Raw genomic sequence first — 22,583 nt, 5'->3', positions numbered from 1 at the left:
AGAATCACAGAATTTTCTAGGTTGGAAGAGACCTCAAGGTCATCGAGTCCAACCTCCAACCTAACGCTAACAGCCCTCCACTAAACCATATCCCTAAGCTCTACATCTAAGCATCTTTTGAAGACTTCCAGGGATGGTGACTCCACCACTTCCCTGGGCAGCCTGTTCCAGTGCCTCACAACCCTTTCAGTGAAGAAGTTCTTCCTAACATCTAACCTAAAACTCCCCTGGTGCAACTTAAGCCCATTCCCCCTCGTCCTGTCACCAGGCACGTGGGAGAACAGGCCAACCCCCACCATGGAGATGTGCAGCACGTTATCCTCCAGGCATTGATGTTAGGGTTTTGAATTTACCCCTTACATTGTATTTGCAAGGCTGTTTCCCAATTTGCCTCTGTTGTACACCATTTAAAAATGTGGAAGTGTTAGGAAAACATCCCTTTTCAGCCACACAAAGCTTTGAATTTGGATTTGATGGCAGCACAGTCTTAATGGTTCATGTGTCAAAGGAGCAAATCAATTCTCAATTATGCTGCCTTTGTCCCCTTGAACTGTCTCATAGTTCCAATCATTCTAAAATCAAATTAAGCCTCCCCAAAAAGGTGTTTTCAGCCCAATCAACACGCTCATCTGGCTCTGTGTGAGCAGTAGCACACCTTCCTTTGCATCAGTTCCAGCGTGGAGGGGGATGGCAGGAGTTCTGATGGTATCTTGTAATTAAACTGATGGACTTCATTGTGTTACAGGAGCAAAAGTTCAGGGGCTTGAACTGCACGCTTAGCTCTCAAACTCCTAAGTGATATCAGGTTATTATCAGTGGAATTCTGAGTACAGAATTCTTAAACAGACTTGCAATATACCCCTCGTGGCAAGATAAGCAAGTGTTAGTGCTTGTTTATTAAAATAAGTGAGCAAAGAAAACATTTTATTTAACTTCTCATTGGATTTGACTCGGAGCAGGACTTCCCACTGTTAATTGTTGAGCTGTGTGTACCTGCCTTGAAAAGAACAGCTTCATATCAAACTCTGCTTCGTAAAAGAGAATGAGTTTCCCTGCTTTTTGAAGTGAAAAGTTTAGTATAAAGGCAAAGCTTAAAAACACGGTTACTTTCTAACTTTCTAGAGTTAAAAGCACGCTGGTTTGCAGAATTATGTTTTAGGAATATATCTAGTTTCAGGAAATAACCTGAAACTGCTGAACAAGCTTTACTGGGTGGGTTCCTGAGTTCCTTTCTTCAGAATTTGCTGTTGCTGACATTTGGCACTTTGGTATTTCTGGGAGATCGGTTCAATCCTTGAATTAAGGAAATGTCACTCCTCCAGCAGGCTCTGTATTTTTTTTTGGAGGGGATATCAATGTTTTATTTACATCGTTGACAGGGGTGCCTGGCACTCTTCAGGCAATAAATAAAAGTGCTTTCTACAACCTGAAAGCTGCACAACATTGATTGTACAAACTGTAGGATGCAGCTATTTATATAAGCAAAGGACAAAGAGAGGGATTTAAGAAACAAGTGGAATGAAAAATACAATAATGCCCTGTAGCTATTGGTTGTCATGGGGACTTGGGTTGGCTGACTGTCTTATTTTTGTGTTGGTAGACTTGCAAAGCTCACTGCAGCTGTCCTACTGGCTAAAGATGTACCTGTCTACTTCTTCTCAACGTACGTCCCTACGCCTTTCGTGGTGAGTCATCTCCTTCGTTTTGTTGAACCCTGCAGTTAAGGGAGTATTTAAGTTTACTGAAAACGTGAACTAGCAATTATCTGCTCAAATTCCAGCATTCAAATGGAAAAACAGAGGATGCTCGGTACACTTGGCTCTTCAGGGAGGCTGTAAAAAAAAAATGTTGCTGAATTCTGAGTGTAGATAGTCACAGTCACATCTCACCCTAGGCTGCTCAGCTAGGACAGTGGTCACTGTAGCTGAGGCATTGCAGGCTACAGGTGAAGCATTCTCCTGTTTTTACTCTGTTCTTAAACATCTGAGTGTGGTTAGGGATCAAACATAATATTTGTGTGTGTGTGTGACTATATACACATACATAGTATGTTTAAAAACGTGACTTCCACCGCTTAGAGCAGAAGAAATGGACTGCATTCACTTCTAATATCTCACACAAAGCTTTCTCTCCTAGTCAGAGAAGCTTATTCTTACAGAGCTCTAAACCTTTTTCTATTTTGCGAGCTCTTCTAGTCTGCTATGGATGCTGCTGATCTAGTTTCTAGCTCCAAATACTTGTTTTTCAGCAAGTTTTTGGTGAATTCCTTCATTCTATTTCAACCTTTTTCCTCTTTCGCAATGCTAATGTAATCTAAGTGTAGGCTTTCTTCAGTTGGCTGGTTAACAACTGTGTTTATGGAATTGGGAAATAGAATCATGTTGTTGTGCAACAGCATAGAAATATTCTGAACAATCTCTCTGTTGCTAGCTACAGAGAACAGAATGGTGAACATTTGTTTATGTACTTTTCAAATAAGCCGGTGAAACATGAAGAGCTATTTCTGCAGCATCCTTTTGCATAACTCTCCTAACAATGTAATGTTTTTGTGCCAGCTGTGGAATTCTTGGGTAAATCAACATTTCTGGGTGTCTTTTTCAGCCCTATGCTGTTCAGCAGTTGAAAGCTGTTGCTGGTGTGATGATCACAGCATCCCACAACCGTAAGGAGGACAATGGATATAAGGTAAGGCTTAACTCTGAGGTTTGTAACGCATCAGTTAGCTGCTTTCCAGTAGTACCTGTGTGCCTTAGGTGCACTGGGAGGCATTTTTGGCTTCTTCTGAAGCACGCGTGCTTGTGCATTAAAAGAAAAAAACATTTCAAGTAACACATCATTCTATATCCTTCCAAATTATGTGCATTTTCTTCTGAGACTGGAGCCAAAGATCACACTGCTTATGTGTCTTGAGCACAAGAGTGTTGTGGCATTGTGTAGAGTCAAGTCAGCAGCTGAGGGAATGCCTGAACAACTCATCAGTTCACCTCTCAGGTTTAAAAATGAACTTAAAACTGAGCTCGAACTTAAGTGAATTAATTAGTTAATGCAGTAGGTAACGATGCTGAAGTTGGTGACCGTTTAATATTTGATTAATGACACTGTAGTAGTTTGTGCTCTCTGTGTGAGATTTGTTTTACTGGGCAGTGAGACAGATGGCTTTGTTTTTGAAGGCTTGGAACAGCATAACAATCATAATAGGAATTCTGCTTATACAGTGTTGTAACATGTTATTTCCTTTCTTAACTTTATAAGAATCTAAACTTTAAGCTCAGCTGCCTGGGAGCTCAGTAGCAGCTCAGTGTGTAATGACAATGATAGCAAAACCAGCATCACTGTGCACAGAGGTGACTCTCAGAGGTGATTGTCCTGCACTTGTCCTCTGTGGGACAAGCTGCAAAGTACGTCAGCCTCTACTTGTGCTTAGTCCTACCACTGAATAAGAAAATAAGCCCCATCAGTTTTCCAAGTGCTTAGGATGTCAAAAAACTACTGTTTCTGTCTTCTGATACCAAATACTTCATTTTTTTCAGCACAGTGTTTTTTCTAGCCTCTCACTATTTTTTTTTTTTTTTCCCTCCAATGTTTCTCCTGTCAATTCAAGCAGCTTCTAAAGGTTTTGGACAATTTTAACCAAACTTGATAAAACAATAGTTTTGATGCTGAGGACCTATGTGCTTCATGAAAGCCAGTGACCAAGAAAAGAGACTGATCTGAATAGAAAGTCTACACAATGAAACCAACCATGCTGTTGGAAAACCCACAGGAAGACAGTCATCTACATAATTCTTTGACAGAAACTTTCTTTTAGCTCATGGTTTGATAGTGTTTCCAGCTGGAAAGATTACAGTTGCTTAGTTATGGGAAGAACAAGTACCTTGACACAGTGCTTATCTGTTTTTAGGTTGAAAACAAGCTGTTTTTATCAAAAGGAATGCCAGGCTATGCAGAAGATAACGTTTTATTTCTGTTCCACTGAGTACAGCAATGCTAAATGTAGGCTTCCCAGTTTTGTTTTTTTCATGTCCTGATGACTTCAGTCATAATGGCTGAATAACTTTTTTTGAAAATAGGTCGCTTGCTTAGAAACTGGCGTTACATAAATGCAGCCATAAACTGTGTGATCCAAAATGACTTGAGAATTGGATGAGTCTGATTCTGTGCTTTTATCCGTGATTTTAAGATGCAGAAAACATGTGGAATGCTGTAGATAAGAGAACTCACGAAGTTAATAATATTTGTAAATAAACTGTTTTGTTTTCTTTAAACTCGTACCAGGTTTATTGGGAAAATGGAGCACAGATCACATCTCCTCATGACAAGGAAATCATAAAATGTATAGAAGAGTGCGTTGAACCATGGAACGGCTCTTGGAATGACAATCTAGTGGATACCAGTCCTCTTAGACAGGATCCTCTGAAGAAAATCTGTGACTGTTACATGGAAGATCTGAAAAAGATCTGTTATCATAGGTATTGTATAAAAATAAAATGTACTTAAATTACGTTTTTAAGTAAGCTTTGGATTACAGTGTGGAAAATTGAGTGCTGATAGGTACGATTCATGCTTAATGATGTAGCATGGGCTGCTGCCATACAATAAACCTTTTTACCGGGGAGATGTGGAGGGCATGGATTGTCTTCCAAAATTTTAATGGTTTTGGACTTGGAAGTAGCAATTGTTATTGTCCTCGATCAGTACCTTGATTTCTGCCTTTATAGTTCACAGAAATTGGGTGCTCCACTCTGCCACAGACATCACTGCCTGCTTGAGGCTGTTGTCCTGTGCTTTTTGTGGTGGAAAGAATTTTCAGTCATCTCCCCATTCTGTCTCACCCAGTCCATTTTCCAATGTGTCACTAAATTAGGTGGCTGTGATCAGAACAGAACCATGTAAAGCAGCTAGCTTCAGACTCAAGTCTGGTCCCTGCCTTTGAACACTAGGCTACAACAATACACTCTCATGTGAGCCATTTTATTTAATGCTCAAAGAACGCTGAAGAAAACACTTTAATTTAGAGTAAAGAAGTGTACATGCGTGAAATGGAATAAAATGATTAAGTTTGAAGGTTAGGTGGGACAGAACATGAGTAAAAGGAGGAGTATGAGTAACCTTGGTGAAGTAGAGTGGGAATAAGATCTTCAGGATAGTGAAAGGGTTTGAGTTTGATGTAGAAATGAATGGTTCAGCCGTAGGAGATCTTCAGCCAGCTCAGCAGTAGGTAAATACCTAACTTTCCAGGAGGGGGGGGAGCTTTAAGCCAACAATTTTTAGAGAAGGCCCAAATGAGTACTCTTTTTCTTTAAAATTAATGCAGAAATCAGCGGAATAGGATAAAGTGTAATTGTATTTTTTTTTTTTTTCTCTTGCTCTTTCTGACTTGGAAGTGGTCTTGTAAAATAACTGCAACCTAACTGAATTTCTGCTTTCCTTACTAGGGAACTAAACATGCAAACAAATCTGAAGTTTGTTCATACCTCATTTCATGGAGTTGGACATGACTATGTGCAATTGGCTTTTAAGGCCTTTGGCTTTCAGCCCCCCATTCCAGTACCTGAACAAAAAGATCCAGATCCAGACTTCTCTACTGTCAAATGCCCAAATCCTGAAGAAGGAGAATCTGTGCTGGTATTTCAGTTTCTACTTCATCGGATTTATGTGTTTCTGGGGATTTGATTTCATTTAGATGCAATATTGTGATGAAAAGCCAATTGGGGAAGGAACAGGGAGTACCTGGCTTTCAATTGTGTTTACTCAATGGGCAATCTGCATGATTTTCTTTTTTATGTGTTGTGTAAATTAACTAAGACTGCATTTATTTCATTTCCTGCCCCCCACCTGTTTCCCTCTAGGAGTTGTCACTGAGGCTTGCAGAGAAAGAAAGCGCTAAAGTCGTCGTGGCCACCGATCCAGATGCAGATAGATTAGCAGTGGCAGAGCAGCAGGAGAAGTAAGTAATGGGACCTTTTTACTTCTCTTAATGAGGAACAGGTAGTGAATGCTGCAGAATGACCCAAAGTGATAGACACATACCTTAAATCCACCCTTTCTGGTTGTGCCTTAGCTGTGTGGGTGTTTTTCATGCTAGCTTCATGTTCTAGTATAACTCTACCTCCCATAATGTGTTTTAAATAAAATCAGTTAATACAGAAAAAAAAATGGCTGAAATACTAGAGGTACAGTAAAAGGCCAAGTAAAACTTAAGTGAAAAGTTCAGTGGTTGCTAAAGATAGATCTTAAGTAAGAAAAGCAGTTTTTACTTTTTTACTTCTAGCAGGCAAATAAATGTTATCTTGAGACAGTTAGTTGTTTTTTTTCCTGGCTTCTTTATATTGAATATAAATTATTTTTCTCCCACTAACAGGCCAAAATGCCTATAATTGTGTAAGTAGTAACTGTAGTGCACAGCTCTGCAGGCATTGCCTGACTGCAGTGCATAGATCGTATAGATTGCTATTCTTCCATCCAATAAATTACAAGGTGTTTGCAAGTTGATAGTAAGATAACTTAATTGATACCTCTTGCTTGGAAATAGAATGTTCTGTGCTTGTAAATCATTGAAATGTGATGAATGTGGAGTCCTGTTTAGTATGGCTTTGTGTAGAGCAGCTCGTCAGTAGTGTGCTCAGATTCTGATTGATCCAGTGACTGCAGAAAACATCTTCATGCTCCTAGGAAACTTCAAAGAACACTTCAATTTTCTCTTTTCTGTTTTGTTTACAGTGGCTGCTGGAAAGTGTTCACTGGCAACGAGCTAGCAGCTTTGTTTGGGTGGTGGATGTTTTCATGCTGGAAGGAAAACTGCTCCAAAGATGCTGATGTGAAGAATGTTTACATGTTAGCGACCACAGTTTCCTCAAAAATTTTGAGAGCAATTGCACTTAAAGAAGGATTTCACTTTGAAGTACGTGTGGGTTTTAATCATGCCATCTTGCAGAGTAAAATCTGATTGCAGTATTCTTTCTTTTCTCTCTCTCAGCCCTTCACTTACAATTTTATGAAATGAAAAATAGAAAAATAACTTCCGGCCTCTTGGCTGGGACTGTTTCTGCATCCCAATATGCAGAGAATGCTCTTTTAACCTAGAGAAGCCTGATTTCAGTATCAGGTAGACTAGCAGCTGCAGCTTGTTTCTCAGTGCACCTTACAGTGAATGCAGGCTGTGGTATCAACCTCTGCAAATCTGCAAGTAGGAAACACAAAACTTTAATTACATATCCTGACATGTTTTTCTATAGGTTCTTGTCCTATACATCTGGATGTATCCAGACCTAATCACCTTGCACTGATTTATAGAATCCCAGAATCATTGGGGTTGGAAAAGCCCTCCAGGATCACCTGCTCCAACCACCCCCTACCACCAATGTCACCCCCAAGCCCTGTCCCCAAGCACCACGTCCAAGCTCTCCTTGAACACCCCCAGGGACGGGGACTCCCCCACCTCCCTGGGCAACCCGTCCCAAGGCCTGACCGCTCTTGCTGAGCAGAAATGTCTCCTCATTGCCAACCTGAGCCTCCCCTGGCACAACTCGAGGCCATTCCCTCTGCTCCTGGCCCTGATTCCCTGTGAGCAGAGGCTCCAGGACCTCGATGTCCTTCTGGGAGTGAGGGGCCCAAAGCTGAACCCAGCACTCGAGGGGCGGCCTCAGCAGAGCAGAGCCCAGGGGTACGAGCACCTCCCTGGCCCTGCTGGCTACACTCTTTCTGACTCAAGCTTAAAAAAAAAAAGGAAAATGTGTGCTGCCCCTGTAGACTGATGGTTATTACTTTAGTTCCTGCATTCAAAGTAAGTAGTTCTGATTACTGAGGCTGTTGGATGTTAGCCACAAGAGATGCAAATACTCTAAAGCTTAGCACAAACATACTAAGATTCAGGTCTTGTTTCATACACATGTTGAAATTAAACCTGTGGGGAAAAAATGTTCCATCAAACAATGAGGAATTAAAGTGAAATTGAAGTGATGTTCAAAGCTATTTTGTTTGACTTTCCAAATACGATTAATCCGGATGAGTGTCGTTGCCTTGTAGAGGATTTCTTTATCTCACTAAATAACGTTCATACTATTTTTCTAGCAAGGAACACGTTTGACTGGAAAACAGCTGTGAATTTAAAGAACCCCTTGGTGTCCTCTGAGAGCCTCCTCTCTCTGTACTTTCCTTTTCTTTGTGATCAGTTTCTAAAATTTTCACTGTTTTTTGCATGATTTGAAGAACATAAGTGCTTTTCCCTACCACCACCCCCAAACTGCTGTAAATTTTCCTTTACATGATTCTCTCATGTTATAAGATCTTCCTTCCTGTAGCACTTATCAGAGATCTCAGAGATAACAGCAGTCTCTCAAGCACGCTTATTCCTTAACTTAATATTCAGGTCCCAGCTGAGTATTTACTAGTAAAATGCTATCTGGTGTCACTTTGCCTTAGATTCATAAGCTAAATTGAAGGTCTGACTTGTCTACTGTCCCTATTATGTTGATCAGTTAATGAGGTTTAAATTCAGGAAAGCTATTCCATGAAAGTAGGAAAAATGCCCTTCAGCTTTAGCGTGTTGACTCAGCAGACTTTCCCTTTGACCTTAAAATCCTGAATGCATCCACTGTTCTTCCCTCTTCTCTGAACTTCCAAGGCTGACATGAAAGATTGCAATTCAAGGAAGTATCCTGGAGGTGAAGGGACCAGTGGTTACACTTTTGTTTGACTTGAAACTAAGTAGAGAGTTTGTATATAGAGCATTCTTTTTTTCCCCTCTGTTTCAGGAAACACTCCCTGGTTTTAAGTGGATTGGAAGTAGAGTAAAAGATCTCCTAGATAATGGAAAAGAAGTTCTCTTTGCCTTTGAAGAGTCTATTGGTATGTATATGACTATCACTTTAAAATGTCAAGGGCAGTGCAGCAGAACTGTAACTAAAAAGGAGTGGTCTTAGTTGTGAAAACAAACACACAAGTACTGCTTGTTCTCTATTCTTCTTGTTACTAGTACTGGTATTTTGCTTTCATCAAATCAACTTGACAACTATCGTAGAAAGTGCTGTTAAATAGTTATGATCCCATCAGATCTCTGGTCCTGATACTGTTCTTACAGAACTGCACCGTGAACATTTCAGCTGTAGGGATTCTTCCATTCGTAGGATGAATGGCAGCTTTTTAGGATAGCATGTTCACATACAGTAAGTCATTTGAAAAGGAAGCCTTTCCTGAAGAGAGCGTGTATTCCATATTAGTTTTCTCCCATAGTCATAAAAGCTTCTGGAGTTTTAACAATAAGGAATTAAGATCTGGCTCATGAATCCCTTCAGAAAGAAGGCAGACTGGCAGTATTGTGGAGCAGTGTTTTTTAGGCTACTAATTCTGGATCAATAGGGATTTCTTTTGGTTTACATTACTGGCAAGACTTTGCAATATTGCTGTGCTTGCACAGAACAAGGAAATTGATATGTCTAGCAGAGTACACTGACAGTACCCTCAGACAACAGATATTATCAGTCTGGATTCAATTGATTACAGTACATATCTTTCTATCCCTTTTAACCCTGAAGTTAACTAGATTTCTTAGAGGAGGGGAACCATATTCAGTAATAAAAAGCTTACATATATTGGCCAATTTTCATTTATGTGAAACAAGGTTAAAATTTCACTCGGTAAATCAGTATAATAGTATGTCAACTTAGTTTTCCACAATCAGGTTTTTGTTTCTAGGCTTCATGTGTGGCACATCAGTGTTGGATAAAGACGGTGTCAGCGCAGCAGTGGTCATAGCCGAAATGGCAGCCTACCTGGAAAGCAAGAACCTGTCGCTGGCACAGAAGCTCATTGAGGTATACGAAACGTAAGTTGCAATTTTCATTAATGTGTTTTCTTTAGCTATTTTGGACAAAGCAGCGTGAGGGGAGGTTCAGATACACCAGGAAAAATTCTTCAGTGTGATGGTGCTCAAACAGTGGAATCAGTTTCCTGGTGGAAGTGGTTGATGCCCTGTGTTTGTCATTGTTCAAGAGGATGATTTGGCTAATGGCCTTCATAATATTCTCTAACTTATGGTTAGCCCTGAAGTGGTCAGGCACTTGGACTTGATGTTCTTAGTTCAGTTGAAAGGGACCCTCGAGTCTGTTCTAACCCATTGGCTTTTATTTCTTTGCAACTGAAGCCTGTACTGGAATTCAAAAATACCTTGAGATGTTCAGAGTAATGCAAAAAATCTGCTTCAGAGGCCAAATATTTCCCTATAAATATCTGTGTTCCCACAGCTGTGAGAGCTGAATTCTTTTTCTGTTGTTTTTCCAAACAGGGACTGACTTTAGATACCAAACATGCAGGAAACTCCTGAATCTTTTAACTGAAAAAATTCATCTTTTCTTGTAGGTATGGATATCACATATCAAAGACTTCCTATTTCTTGTGCTACGATCCTCCTACTATCAAGAGGATATTTGAGAAGCTTCGGAACTTTGATGCCCCTCAGTCTTACCCAAAGTTTTGTGGTATTTACAATATATTACACGTGCGAGACGTTACCACTGGCTATGATAGCAGCCAGCCGAATAAGAAATCGGTGAGTTACAAAGAATTTTTGCAGGAGAAGTTCTGTTTTTGAAGAGACTGGAAATTAAATACACCTGAAGTAATACAGTTGTGTTGTTTGTGTAGGTGCTGCCGGTGAGTAAAAGCAGTCAGATGATCACTTTTACATTTCAAAATGGTTGTGTTGCCACCCTTCGGACAAGTGGAACAGAACCAAAGATCAAGTACTACGCAGAGATGTGTGCGCTGCCCGAACAGAGGTCAGTAGCAGGACTAAATACATGTGTTTCTAACTGTCTTTGGGCTGAAATGACAACACTCAGGCATCAATTCCTGCATGGAGAGGGATTCCTCTGCTGCTTCCTTAGAGGTCTCAGCTGGCTGTTCCAGCCTGTTAACTGGCCTGAGTGATGCACGTTCCTGTTCATAAGACATCCCCTCTATAGTGGATAAGCCAAAAAAATTGAATTTTAAGCATCTGCTACTGTAGGAGACTTCTTTTATTAACCCAATTGCTTATTCTCTTGGAATTAAAATGTAATGAAGTTGTGCTGCTGCTGACATGACAAGTATACTTAAACTCCTGTTGGATTCCTGTTGCATTTGGGAATCTGCTGCATTGCTCCAAGGTACCGGATAGTAATTAGAGGTCTGTCCCCTGTTGATAACCACATGGCTTTTTAGCTTCTTCAGTTAAAAAAAAAAATTTTTTTGAAATTATATTTGTAAACAGATGCAGATGAATTATCTTTGGTTCTCTATCTAGCTGAGATAGAGTAGATGACTTGAAAATAGCACAAAGGAGCCTCTGATTCAGTATTTGTTTCTACTTATGGGCAGGAATTCAGGATGAACATATTTTTGTCTCTGACCAAAACATGCAGTTATAGGCAGGCAGTGGATATGGGAAGTTTAACTTTGCTTGTAAAATGTGCATGTGCGTGGATGCACAAGCTTGTGCCTAGACAAATTTCCAGAGGAAGCTGAATTACTCTTTAAAACACTGCTGATTGCTGCATGAAGTGTCCAACACAGCTAGAGCCCATCTTCTGAATCAACTTTTTGAATTGAGTATGGAATAGCAGCAGAAGTGGTGGACGTTTCCTGAATGACAGCTCATAGCAAATAAATGCAAGCTTCTGGTAAGAGAGCTTGCTGACTGTCTGCTCTAGGAATGCACTTTGAGTAGGGAGACTCTCAATTCAGTTGGAACGTGCTTCCATAAACCTGGAAGCAGGCAAGCTACCATCTGATGTCAGTTGCTGAAGAAAAGGTAAGGTATGGTTGAGGCAAACAGCTGCACCAACAAGGAAGAAATAAATGCTGACAATATGGCCCCTAACCTAACAGAGGGCTGGACAAGTAGGGGAAGTGGATAGGGAAACAGTACTGATGATGCTTTGCATCTGTTGGGCTTTTGCTGTTTGTTCTGATATGTCAGCAAAATACAACGACCTTTAATTTCAGTAATGCTGCTGGTTAATGGCAATCACAATCTGGAATGTGAAATTGAAAAGCTTTCAAGCTTCCCTGGTTCAAGGCTTAAAATGTTCTTTAGGTGCTTCGAAACGTACTTCTCTCCGTAATTGCTTTGCAAATATTTCAGAGTTCATCGATTATTCTTAAAAGCTGAGCGTCAGGAATGTCAGTTCTGTTGCAGCATTTTGGGGTGCATTTCTAAAAGGAGGTGGTGACCTGAAGGGCACCAATGCGTTGCAAGTTCTGTACATGAGCAAAGCACGTGTCAATAAAAAGCCTGGTTTGCCTCTTTAAGAAGAAGCTGAGTTCCCCTTCCTCCTGTGAGACTTCTAGGGTAGGAATGGGAGTACACAGCTTTAAATTGGGAAAGGATCAGTGTGTTAGGATGTTGTATTGTGAGCAGTGACATTTCACCTGATTACTCTATCCCCTGAATTTAAATTTAAGTCAAAATGCAATCACGTACCCTTGAAGGGTAGCTGAACTCTGTGTAGAGAAGAATATAGGGCACCTCCCCCTTCTATTAGCATCTCTTTCTGACTTTTAAATCAATGAATAACCAGTGTCTTAGCAGTTCTGCATGGGCTTTGCTTTGCAGCAGTTTGTTCCTGTGCTCTCTTGGCTGGGAAAATTATCACCCTCTAGTGGCAATAGCCAGAAATCCACCAGATTTACTGAGCTACTGGAAAGGAGCTTGTTCAAGCAAGCAGGTTGGAGTCTTTCCATGTAGGAAGCATAATAAAGATACTCCATCACCAACAGATCTTGCTATTTTTTTAATTTATATTTTAAATAGATGCTTGGTGTTAACCTCTGACATCTTATTCCCTTTTTAGTGACAGAGCCGTGCTGGAAGAAGAACTTCAGAAGCTTATTGGGGCTTTGATCGAGAATTTTCTGGAACCTGATAAGAACGGACTGATCTGGCGCTCCGCTTAGATCTCCTGGTTAAAGAAGTGACTGCTTGCACTGCGTTATGTCAAACAAAGGAACCAAGAACAGGACTTGACTGAATGTGTGTGTGTGTGTGTGTTTAAACAAGCAGCTACATTTTTATTCTATAACGAAGAAGCATTCTTTTGTCAGAACTCTGGGCTAGCAAACTAGGATAAATAGAGAAAGTAAAAAGAGAGGGATGGGATTTATTACCTAGACTTTCCTGTTTTTTTGACCAAAAGACCAATTGACCTGCACCAATGCAGATGAACTGCCACAGCAGCTTTAAAACAGTTCTCTGTAATTGTTGGGGTCTCGTCTTAAATTAATTTCAGGTATCCAGCACCTCTCATGTGAAAAGGCTTTAAAATGGAATAGTCATGGTGAAGGAAGCGATCACCCCAAGCTGACAAAAAGAGCCTGCTTCTTCCTAGCTGTTCTGAGTGAATGTTGGTGGTGTTCTTACAGGTCTTAATTTCCGACTGTGTTGAAGTAGAATCCAGTGCTTAGCATATCTTGTTTAGACAAGTTGTTCCGATACAACGTTTTTCAGCTACTTAAGTATCCTTCTGTTGTTAAAGGTGCTCTTGCTGTGGTGTTCCTTTCCTGTGTGTATCTTAAAATATTTACCAGAGAGTGAAACGACAGTGGCAACACATGCAGTTCCACTTGCAGTCTGTTCTTTGAGTTCCCTGGTGCCTTTCCAAGGCTTCCAGAGGAGTAGAAACTTGTTCATTTCTTGGTTAAATTGCCTGCTGTAACTACTACAGGCTTTATAGCTGTTTTTTTTTTTTTTTTTTCCAGTCCCATATCTTTGAAGGGACTTGATTGTTATTTTTATTAAAGGTTTCAGAAATTCAGTCACTTTGTATGAAAATTCCAGTTAGGAACTTTTTTGGTTTTGATGGCTTGGAGTCATAATGCCTGTGTATTTAAAGAAACAAAAGGAGGGGGGAGAATGGAGGTCAGACTTTTTTTTTTTTTTTTTTTTTACTAAATCTTATTGTCAAATCTTATAAACTACCTTCTGTATTCTTTTAAGGCACAATTTTTACTTCTCACTATTTTCTATCTTTGCTTGAGCAGAAAGTGATCCTCTTAAATCACTTCTTTTCTAAAAAGAAACATAATACTGATACAGAAACATGTAGATGCCTACCAATTCAAAATACAAAAGCCATGTTTTGGCATAGGAAAGCTCTTGAAGATGCTTTAAGTGAAACAACACTGAGGAAAAACTGGATATGGATTAACTGAGAATAATATTCATTAACATTGGCTACTAAATTGCTGACAGCCTTCAAAATAAAGTCAGTGATGTTGTGGACACCTGTCCGCTCTCTTTACGGTAATTAAAGAAAAGAAATAGATTAAAAACTGAACTGAAGGTTACGTGAGAAGAACGCAAGATGCACTTAAGTTAAAGCCATTGCTTTGCCCCGTTAAATATCTAAACTTGTCCTCCATCTCCTTGTCCCTTGCAGCTTGATGCCGTAGGACCGTGCAGAGTGGTTTTGTATGTGTTGCACCTGGACGGCTTTAAAAGAGCACCGGGGTTTCTCTGTCTGTGCGGGTATCGGGTATTTCATGCTGATAGAAGCTTTGCACTATAACCGTGGAGAAGTATTTTTGCTGTATGTGAATGTACATGTACCGCAGAGAGTCTGTGTTGCACAAATTCTTATTTACCACCGATATTTATTTATTTTTTATTTTAAGAGGAAACGTTTCCGAAATGTTCTGCAATGGAGTGAAATGTATCTAATGCCAAAAACCTCTTTATTTTTTTTTTTCCCTGATTGTACGTGTGACTGATGTGATGAGGAAAATGGGTGAAAGCATTTACACTTAGAGTATAACTCCTTGTATTGTACAGCTCTGGGTCGGTATCAGGAGGCGTGACGGCAGGACTTTGATGCTTTGCCTTCAGTTCTCACAAAAAGGTTCGAACCCGGCTCCTGCTCTGACTGCACTGAATTTGAAGGAGGTCTTGCCATTTCTTCGCCCGGCAGCAGAATCAAAACCTTGGATGGTTTGGATTTTGCTGCTAAATACCCTACTAGCAGTTCAAAGAGAACAAATCGCTTGGAACACGAGTAAAGGTTAAAACTGTAAAAAGCATAACGTGTGAGATGAGGCCAGCTGTGTGTGTAGTGTAGCAGTTAGCGTTAGGAGTTGTCTTGTGAGTTAATAATTGTGTTTCTACAAAGTGCAGGAATCTGCAGGTTCCCAGAGGTCTGCTTTTTCAGTAGGCAAGAGTTATAAATGCAGTATGGAAGAGAATTGTGAGTATATTTTCAAATCGTTGCTCTTAGAAGTTGGCTACTGTCCATGAGCTAAATATCTGTAGTAAAGATAAATATCTTTAGTAAAAAAAAAAAAAAATGAACAGAGGGAGTTAAGGATCTAGGTTTCTCCTCGTCGATAGGTTTGAGCAGTAAGTTCTAGATGTAGTAGTGCTCTTGGAATGGCAGCGACAGGCACAAAGATATTGAATGTATTTTAAGGGTATAGTAACTATTGCTGATCTTAAACTGCTGCTACCCTTGTTCTCCTCCCGTATTTGAACTGTTTGATATATTTATACTGTTCCATTTGAGGAACTATTTCCCTTATCTCCTCCCTTTTGCCTTGTTTCCCTTACTTTTACTGTGAAGGACTGTAATTCTCTCATTTCAGTGTCCTGTAACTTTCTTGTACAGCGTGTCAGGGTTTGTTGGGCTTGTGCACAATCTTCTCCAGTTGCTGGCTGTCCTTTCTTACTTTACAGGCAAGAACAAAAGCTTTTCAAACTTGAGTAGGAAGCAGGTGAGAGATCAAATACGTTCTGGCTGTGGTTCACTAGGTGCTTCCAGTTCAAATGCAGCTCTTCAGAAGTTGGTCTACAAGAAGTCATCAGCTTAACCTCCAATTGTACTGCTGATTGTTTTTTAGCGTTGAGGGGGGATTGTTTTTGTGTTTTCTCTTTTTGACGAGACAGGCTTAATCCCTGTCTCACTCAGTTATAGGGTAAAATTGTATTTGCAAGGGCCTAGGAGAGGAACTTTTTAAGTACAGGGAACTTGCCAGGCAAAGTTGGATGTCTGTGAGCTTCTAGCCAACTTTTTTTTTATTCTAGTTGTGATATAGTGTGCAGTCTGTGGCTTGGATAGCTTCAAGTGATTCTCATGTCTCTTCTGCAACTCTAAAGGATGCTTCCATGGCGTGAGTCAAACAGGCTGGTGTAGAAAAGAAGGAGGGAGCGTGTTTAACCCTGGGGAGTTCGACTGGAAGGTCCACATAAAGCTGGAGGTTGTGTAGCCCCCGTTTTGCATTTGCTGTTGACACAGGGTCCTGTTTAAATGGGGTGGGGGCAGTCTGCTTCGCTTGCCCTCCCTGCAGCCAGGACTGCTTTCCCTAGGCTGAAAGGGAATCGGCATCTTGGCTGAGTCAGTCCCTTAATATCCTAAATTTTAAATGCCTAACTTTTTTTCCTAAAGAGGGGAAATACTTAATTTACACTGCAAATGATGCAAATAAGAATTAAAATTCATTGGCTTTCTGTTTCAGACATCGAGGTGACTTAAAACACGCAGTGCCCGCTGCCTGGAGGCCTTTTACCCACCTCGGGCAGTTGTTGACCGATCTCAAGCTCTGTTTCAGGTATCCTCCAACTAGAGATAAGCTGAAATCTGTGGCCTTGCTCCCTGGTGTAGCAGCACTCAGGTAGCACTCGGTGTCTCCTCTTCGGCTCCTGAGGCATTAGGGAGTTGGGTTTCTGTTTTAAATACCGCAGTGATGCTGAGCTCTGCACTGAGGCTTTAAACGGGGGCTCCTGTGTCTGAGAAACAGAGGAAACCCTTTGCAAATAATTTGGTGTGGTTTCAGGACACCTTGGAACCAGGTTTCACTGGGCCCAGTGCAGAAATGAGATGTTTCCTGGGACCGGTGAGCCCTGGTGAATAAAGTTAAAGATCTAAGTGGCCGTTCTCTTTAATCTTAACACTATTATTGTCATTATTTCATCTTTTTCCCCTCTGTTCTCCCCACTTAAACAAGGAGGGTTGTTTGCATGGTGACACGTGGATGATTAAAACCCGTCTTGCCACCAGCCCCCTGGTGCACAGGACGCTTGCTCTCCTTCCCCACCCTTTGCGTGCTCAGTAGTAGCTTTGTACCAGGTGGTTGAAGTATCCAAAGTCGCATTGTTCCCTTCCTTGCCTCGAGTCCTGGCGGGTTTCTGGATCTGTGCTCTCGTTTACCCAGTGTCTGTTCTTCTGTAAAACTAGGGCATATTATGAATAGAGTGAGAATTTGCACTTTTCTGAAGTATTTCTGTGTGTATTGCTCCGTGGATTTAGCTGAATGAAGTGTTACAGGTAATAAAATATTCTCTTCGTAGTAGCAATCCTTCATGTTTCCTGTGTTATTTTTTAATTTATTCAAAGGGAATTGCCCCCAAAACAGCTGCCAGGTAACTGCCCCCACCTTGGAATAGGAACACGGACCGTGTGCCACCAGGAGGACTTGATTTGTGCCACATATTGGTGGGAAATCCTCAAATCCTCCTACCCAGCTGCATGTGGGTCCCTGCCACCCCAAGCCTCACGGACAGCGGCGTTTCCTAAAGCTGGTGGGAGATTTCCCCCTCCTGATGGTGTAGGATCTGTGAACCAGGGCGCCATTCCCCAGGGGTTTTTTCCTTCTTTTTTTAGGCAGGAATCAGAGGTATTTTAAAGCTTCTTTAAAACCATGAAGGTTGGTATAAGACAGGGGCACAGCATCACACCCAGGAGGGTTCCTGCATCCCTTTAGGGACGGCTGCAGACCTCATCCCAGAGAAGTCTGCCCAGGAATTGTTCCTTTTTTTTTCCTGCTTCTCAAGGCTGAACCCCCTCTGCTCCCTGCTCTGGCCTCCATCCTCCCCCCAGCTCACCAAAATTAACCCCAAATTATTGGCCTCGGGGTGGGTGTAGGGACAGCTGCAGGGGTCTGCTCACAACGGGGTTGGGGCCAGGGAAAGGGGCTGATCCTACAGCTCCAGGGGTTTGGGACGCAGGGGCTCATCCTGAAAACCTCCCCTGCTTGGAGAGTGCCCGTGGCCCTGTCCCATCCCCAGGAGCTGCAATGAAAGCAAAAAGGGGTAGGGCAGCCCACCTTTTTATAGGGTTTTGGGGTTTTTTATGGGTGAAACGTAGGAAATTTCCACCCTTGGCACTCGTTGGTGTTGGGCATGCAGGGGACAAAGTGGTCCCTCGCTGGGGTCCCCATGGGACGGTCATGAGGCTGGGGGTGCCCTGGGGTGCTGGGGGAGTCCCTAAGGTTCAGGCCGGACCCAGTCCTATTAATTAAAAGTGCCAGGTCCCAGGAATGGGGCAATTAATGAATTAATGACCCTCTGGAGCACGGTGAGCAGTTTTCAGTGCAGTTTTCATCCAGTTTGTCACCGTTCCTCTTTTTCCTGCCCCGTGGTGCTTTTCCTTGCTGTGCTGGCCTTGGGCACGCGGTGACAGCCTGGATCCACACAGACAGCTCCAAAAACACCGTTTTTTGCCCCATTTCATGGCCCTGCCTTGCAGCCAGCCAGCAAGGGACAACTGCTGACCCTGCCTACAACCCAAACAGATCTCGGGGCAGAGATTCTGCCAAACCCTGCAGCCCCGAGCACCGAAAACACGTTAGGTTGGGGGGGAAAAAAGGGAGGAAAACCAAATTTGGGAGCTTTTGCTAGGTCTTAGAGCAGCTGGGGGTGGAGATTTGGGGTGCTGAGAGCAATGGGGGGGATTTATCAGCCTCGCAGAGCCCTTGGAAGAAAGGGTCCGTGCGGAAAAATTGCAGCAATCCCAACCCTCTCAGCGCACCTCTGGGTTTATGCAACCAAAAAGCACGTTTTGAGCCTCGTTTGGCCAACAGGTCTCCATCTCCCTAATCCAGAGATCTGCCAGCAGGCCCCAGCCATGGGATAATCCTCCTGGATTGTCAGAATTATGTTTGTGTTAACGAGGCACAAGAATTACGCTCCTCCAGCTGCTTAATTACACAACTGCTCGCACCCCGTGCTCCCTGGGCTTAAGGGGCTCTGCCTCTCTGGGGGGGGTTGGATGCACCCCAGGGGCTCTGCACACTTGGGGACGGGGGGCACGGTGCTCCAGAAAACCTTTACCAAAGGGTTTTGGGGCCAGGGGTCACCCCCCCCATGAGATGTCCCTGTGCCCTCTCCATGAAGCCAACCTGGGACGTCGGCACCGTGTGGGCTGAGGGTTGTTCAGCCACCTCCATCACCTCCCCTATGCTCTCCCCGCTCTGCGAGGCATTTATGTGCTGGATTTGTAAGATCCTTGTGTCACCAGCAGTAAAAATCCCTCCTGTGCAAAAGCAGGGGGGGGCCAGGTCATTGCTGCCCTGCAGGGTTTGCAGCCAGGTGTGCAAATCCACCCTCCTGCCCCTTTTATTGCTCAGGTTTTGGTTGCAAGGGGGGGTTGCAGGGGTGAGAAAACAGGGGATGAGGTGGGAAAGTGGACAAAGAACGAAGGCTGGGGTTTCTCCTCTCCAAATCTCCCCGGTAATTCATCGCACGGGGTGGTGGGATGGTTTAACTCGCAGCTTTTTCCCCCGCATGAATGCAGCCAGGACGCCCGGCTCGGCACGCACCCACCTCTCCCGTCCCTGCTGGCTCACCTGCCTCAGCGCCGGGCTTGCAAAAGGGGGAAAATAAAAAGGGAGAAAATGCAAAGGGGGGAAACGCAAAGCACCCTGCACCGGGTCCTGTCCTTCCCGGGGCTCTGGGCATGGAAAGAATTGCGCTGCCCCTTGGATGAACAGGAGCTGAGTACACACACACACACTGCATGCTCAGGGGGGGCAGAAAGCCCCCAAAACACCCCAGCTGCTTTTTTTCCTTATTTTTAAGCCCGACGCGCTGCGTACCTGCAAAAACCCTGCAAAACCAGCAGTGCTGCCCAGCATCCCCGAAGCAGCCGGCGATACGGGCACCGAGGACGCACCGAGGATGTCCCCAGCCCTCCGAGGATGCTGAGCCTCCGGGCACGGCATTTTCAGGAGCCACTTTCCACGAGCTTTCCACTTCATTTGGAAACCCTGCGAGTCGCAGCCCCGTGCTGCTTCTCCCTGCAGCTGTAGGTGCTCAGCAGACCCGGCTGTCTCATGAATTATGGAAAAACTACTCCGGAGCGCAAAATTGCTTCGGAAAGCTGCTCTCTGGATGATTTACCAAGCCCCTGCCTCCCGAAACGGGGCTGGCAGAGCCTGAGCTCCGTGCACAAACCCCACCAAAGCGCTCTGCCTCCCCCAAGCAGCCCAGGAGAAGAAGTTTGGGAGCGCCAGCAAAACTCAGTGCTTCCAGGGAGCCCGCGGCTGCCTGCCTGCCTCTGGAGAACCAAGCGCAATAACCAGCGGGTATCCGGGACCCCCTGCAAGAAGCTTTAGAGAGAACAGACGATACAAGGGATGCAGCTTTCGATATATTTGCTGTAGGATATAGTAACAGGCACGGTTCTAAAGCAAACACGGGCAGGTGCGCTAGAGCTGGAGCTTTTGCTTCGCTCGTTTTAACTTACGAGGTGGTGAGGCAGCCTAGTCTAGGAGCTGGGTTAGGGTCCGAAACGAGCTGCCCCCGCGTGCCCCGGGGAACATGCACGCAGCCCGCGGAGGCGATTCCCACGCGGCTGCATCGTTTTGTGCCTGGGAAGAGATGGAAGTGGTGCCAAACAAAGGAAAGCCGGTCAATGGTCTCGGAAAAGCACGTTGTTACTCGGGGAGAGAAGCCGGCCCGTGCTTTTTCCTCCAGGTGTGGAGCAAGAAACAAAAAAGGGGAAAAAAAAAGAGCAACCAAGCGAAGTTTTGCCTTAGTCAAATACAAATCTAATAGGAAAGAGCTGTACATGGTCAAAGTCGAGTCCGGGCTCCGGGAACGTCCAGGACAGTTTCAGGTACGGCCCGCAGCTCCCCGGGATGTGCCCAACACTCACGTGTGCGCTGCGAGTCCGACACGGGGACCGGCGTGGGGAGCGGCTCCAAATCCACGGGGCCACCACGGCTCTGTCCCGGCCCTCGCTTCGCCCACACGTGCACGGGGACGGGGGAGAGGATCTGTTCCAGTGGGATGGGATGGAGCAGGGCGCAGGATGAGCCAGTCTGGAGCCCTCCAAAGGGGGATGCTGCCCGCCCGGACGCACCCCAACGCGGGCACGCGCAGCATCCCTAGGGGTGGCTCTGCCTCCGGAGCAGCGCCGCGGCACCGGGATGGGATCGAGGAGGATGCCGGGGATGGAGGCGTCGAGGGGCAGCATTGGGTGGATTTTGGGGGTACTGTCAGAGGCCGGGGGTGCCGGCGGTGCTGGCACCGCGTGGATCAGCGTCCTGCTCGTAGCGGTAGTGGTAGCCCTCCATCTGGTCGCGGCAAGCTTCCCGCAGGTTGTGCAGCCAGCGCTTGATGCCGCGGCGGTTCAGGTAGAGCACCATGAGGAAGACGATGCCGATGAGGGCCAGCACGATGCCGAAGAAGACGTAGGAGGCCGTCTCCAGCCTCCCGGCCTCGCCACCCTCGGAGGCCCCGCAGCCCAACACTTCGGGCCGCAGGCGCAGCAGCGAGGTGCCGCGCAACGGAGGAGGCCCGGAGCAGCGCAGGCTTCGAGCGTCGAGCACGCGGGGCGCCGAGGAGCGTAGCCAAACCAGCAGCGGGCGCAGGGCGCAGTCGCAACGCAACGGGTTGGCTCCAAGGGACACCTGCAGCCCCCGCAGCCCCGGCGCCTCCAAGCTCCGCAGCTCGGCGGCCGCCAGCCGCTGCAGGGAGTTGTTGCGGAGGTCCAGCTCCTCCAAGCCGGCGGGCAGGAGGGCGAAGGGCAGCTCCTGCAGCCTGTTGCCCGCCAGCTCCAGGCGCCGCAGGCTGAGGTTGCGCAGCGCCAAGGCGAGCTGCTCCTCCAGCGGGGCGGCCAGCAGCGCCTGGTTGAGCTGCAGCGTGCGCAGCAGCGGGGCGCCGGAGAAAGCGCCCGAAGCCACCGAGACCAAAGGGTTTTGGCTCAGGTCGAGGGTCCTCAAGGCCGGCAGCCCCTGCAGGGCCATGTCCTCGATGGCCTGGATGTTGTCGTGGCGCAGGCGGAGCAGGCGGAGGTCGGGCAGCGGGCGGGCGGTGGCGAAGGCGGCTCGGCGCAGCACGCTCAGGTTGCTGCCGGCGATGCTCAGGTTGTGCACGGAGGCCGGCAGCTCCCTCGGCGGCTCGTCCAGCCGCTCGTAGCGGCACTGCACCAGCTCGGGGGTGGCCACGCAGTAGCAGGGGGACGGGCAGCCCCCGGGGGCGGCGGCGGGGGGCACGGCCAGGGGCAGCAAGGCGAGCCCCAGCCAGGGCAACCAGCGCCCGCCCGCCGCCCGCGCCTGCCTGCGGGCCATGCTCGGCACCCGGGCATGCAGGGGGGGGATGTCGGGCCGGGTAGGGCCGGGGGGGGAGCCGAGCTGCCTCCCTTCAAGCCCCCCCGGGGCCGAGCGGGCTCCGCAGCTCGCTGCCCGCAGCCGGCGGCTCTGCTGGAAGCGCCGGGCGCGCCGCTGCCCAAATCGGGCTGGGGGCGGGAGGAGGAGGAGGAGGAGGAGGAGGAGGAGGGAGGAAGGAGAGGGGGAGGAGGAGGGGGAGGAGAGGAGGAGGAGGAGGAGGGGGAGGACGG

The 22,583-nt window shown here is 45.5% G+C and overlaps 2 protein-coding genes across 3 annotated transcripts in view; one reads left to right on the top strand and one right to left on the bottom strand.

Moving 5' to 3' along the window:
- The window catches only part of PGM2L1 (phosphoglucomutase 2 like 1), a 33,920-nt gene extending 16,609 nt beyond the window's left edge, over positions 1-17,311 (top strand). Inside the window, exons 4-14 of one of the 2 annotated variants that reach the window (XR_014319411.1) lie at positions 1,601-1,685; positions 2,602-2,685; positions 4,276-4,469; positions 5,436-5,625; positions 5,850-5,947; positions 6,721-6,901; positions 8,754-8,847; positions 9,694-9,823; positions 10,357-10,546; positions 10,625-10,775; positions 12,831-12,842. Coding sequence is in view for 1 of the 2 variants with exons in the window: in XM_082784141.1 (XP_082640267.1) it covers positions 1,601-1,685; positions 2,602-2,685; positions 4,276-4,469; positions 5,436-5,625; positions 5,850-5,947; positions 6,721-6,901; positions 8,754-8,847; positions 9,694-9,823; positions 10,357-10,546; positions 10,642-10,775; positions 12,831-12,933 (1,483 nt within the window). In the remaining variant the exon portion in view is untranslated. Of the gene's footprint in view, positions 1-1,600; positions 1,686-2,601; positions 2,686-4,275; positions 4,470-5,435; positions 5,626-5,849; positions 5,948-6,720; positions 6,902-8,753; positions 8,848-9,693; positions 9,824-10,356; positions 10,547-10,624; positions 10,776-12,830 lie in introns of both variants that reach the window. The other variant, XM_082784141.1, reaches the window with a different exon arrangement.
- A 3,794-nt stretch (positions 17,312-21,105) lies between these two features.
- On the bottom strand, positions 21,106-22,314 carry TPBGL (trophoblast glycoprotein like; the record flags this gene model as incomplete). The annotated part of the gene is made up of 1 exon (XM_082751588.1): positions 21,106-22,314. The coding sequence occupies one exon, from the start codon at positions 22,312-22,314 to the stop codon at positions 21,241-21,243; it is 1,074 nt and encodes a 357-aa protein (XP_082607714.1). The 3' UTR covers positions 21,106-21,240.
- Positions 22,315-22,583: the final 269 nt, after the last annotated feature.

Source organism: Aythya marila (genome assembly GCF_965140915.1).
Source record: "Aythya marila genome assembly, chromosome: 1".
NCBI classification, from domain to species: Eukaryota; Metazoa; Chordata; class Aves; order Anseriformes; family Anatidae; genus Aythya; species Aythya marila.
The sequence above is the reverse complement of the archived record's forward strand: the minus strand, read 5'-3'. Positions and strand labels throughout refer to the sequence as shown.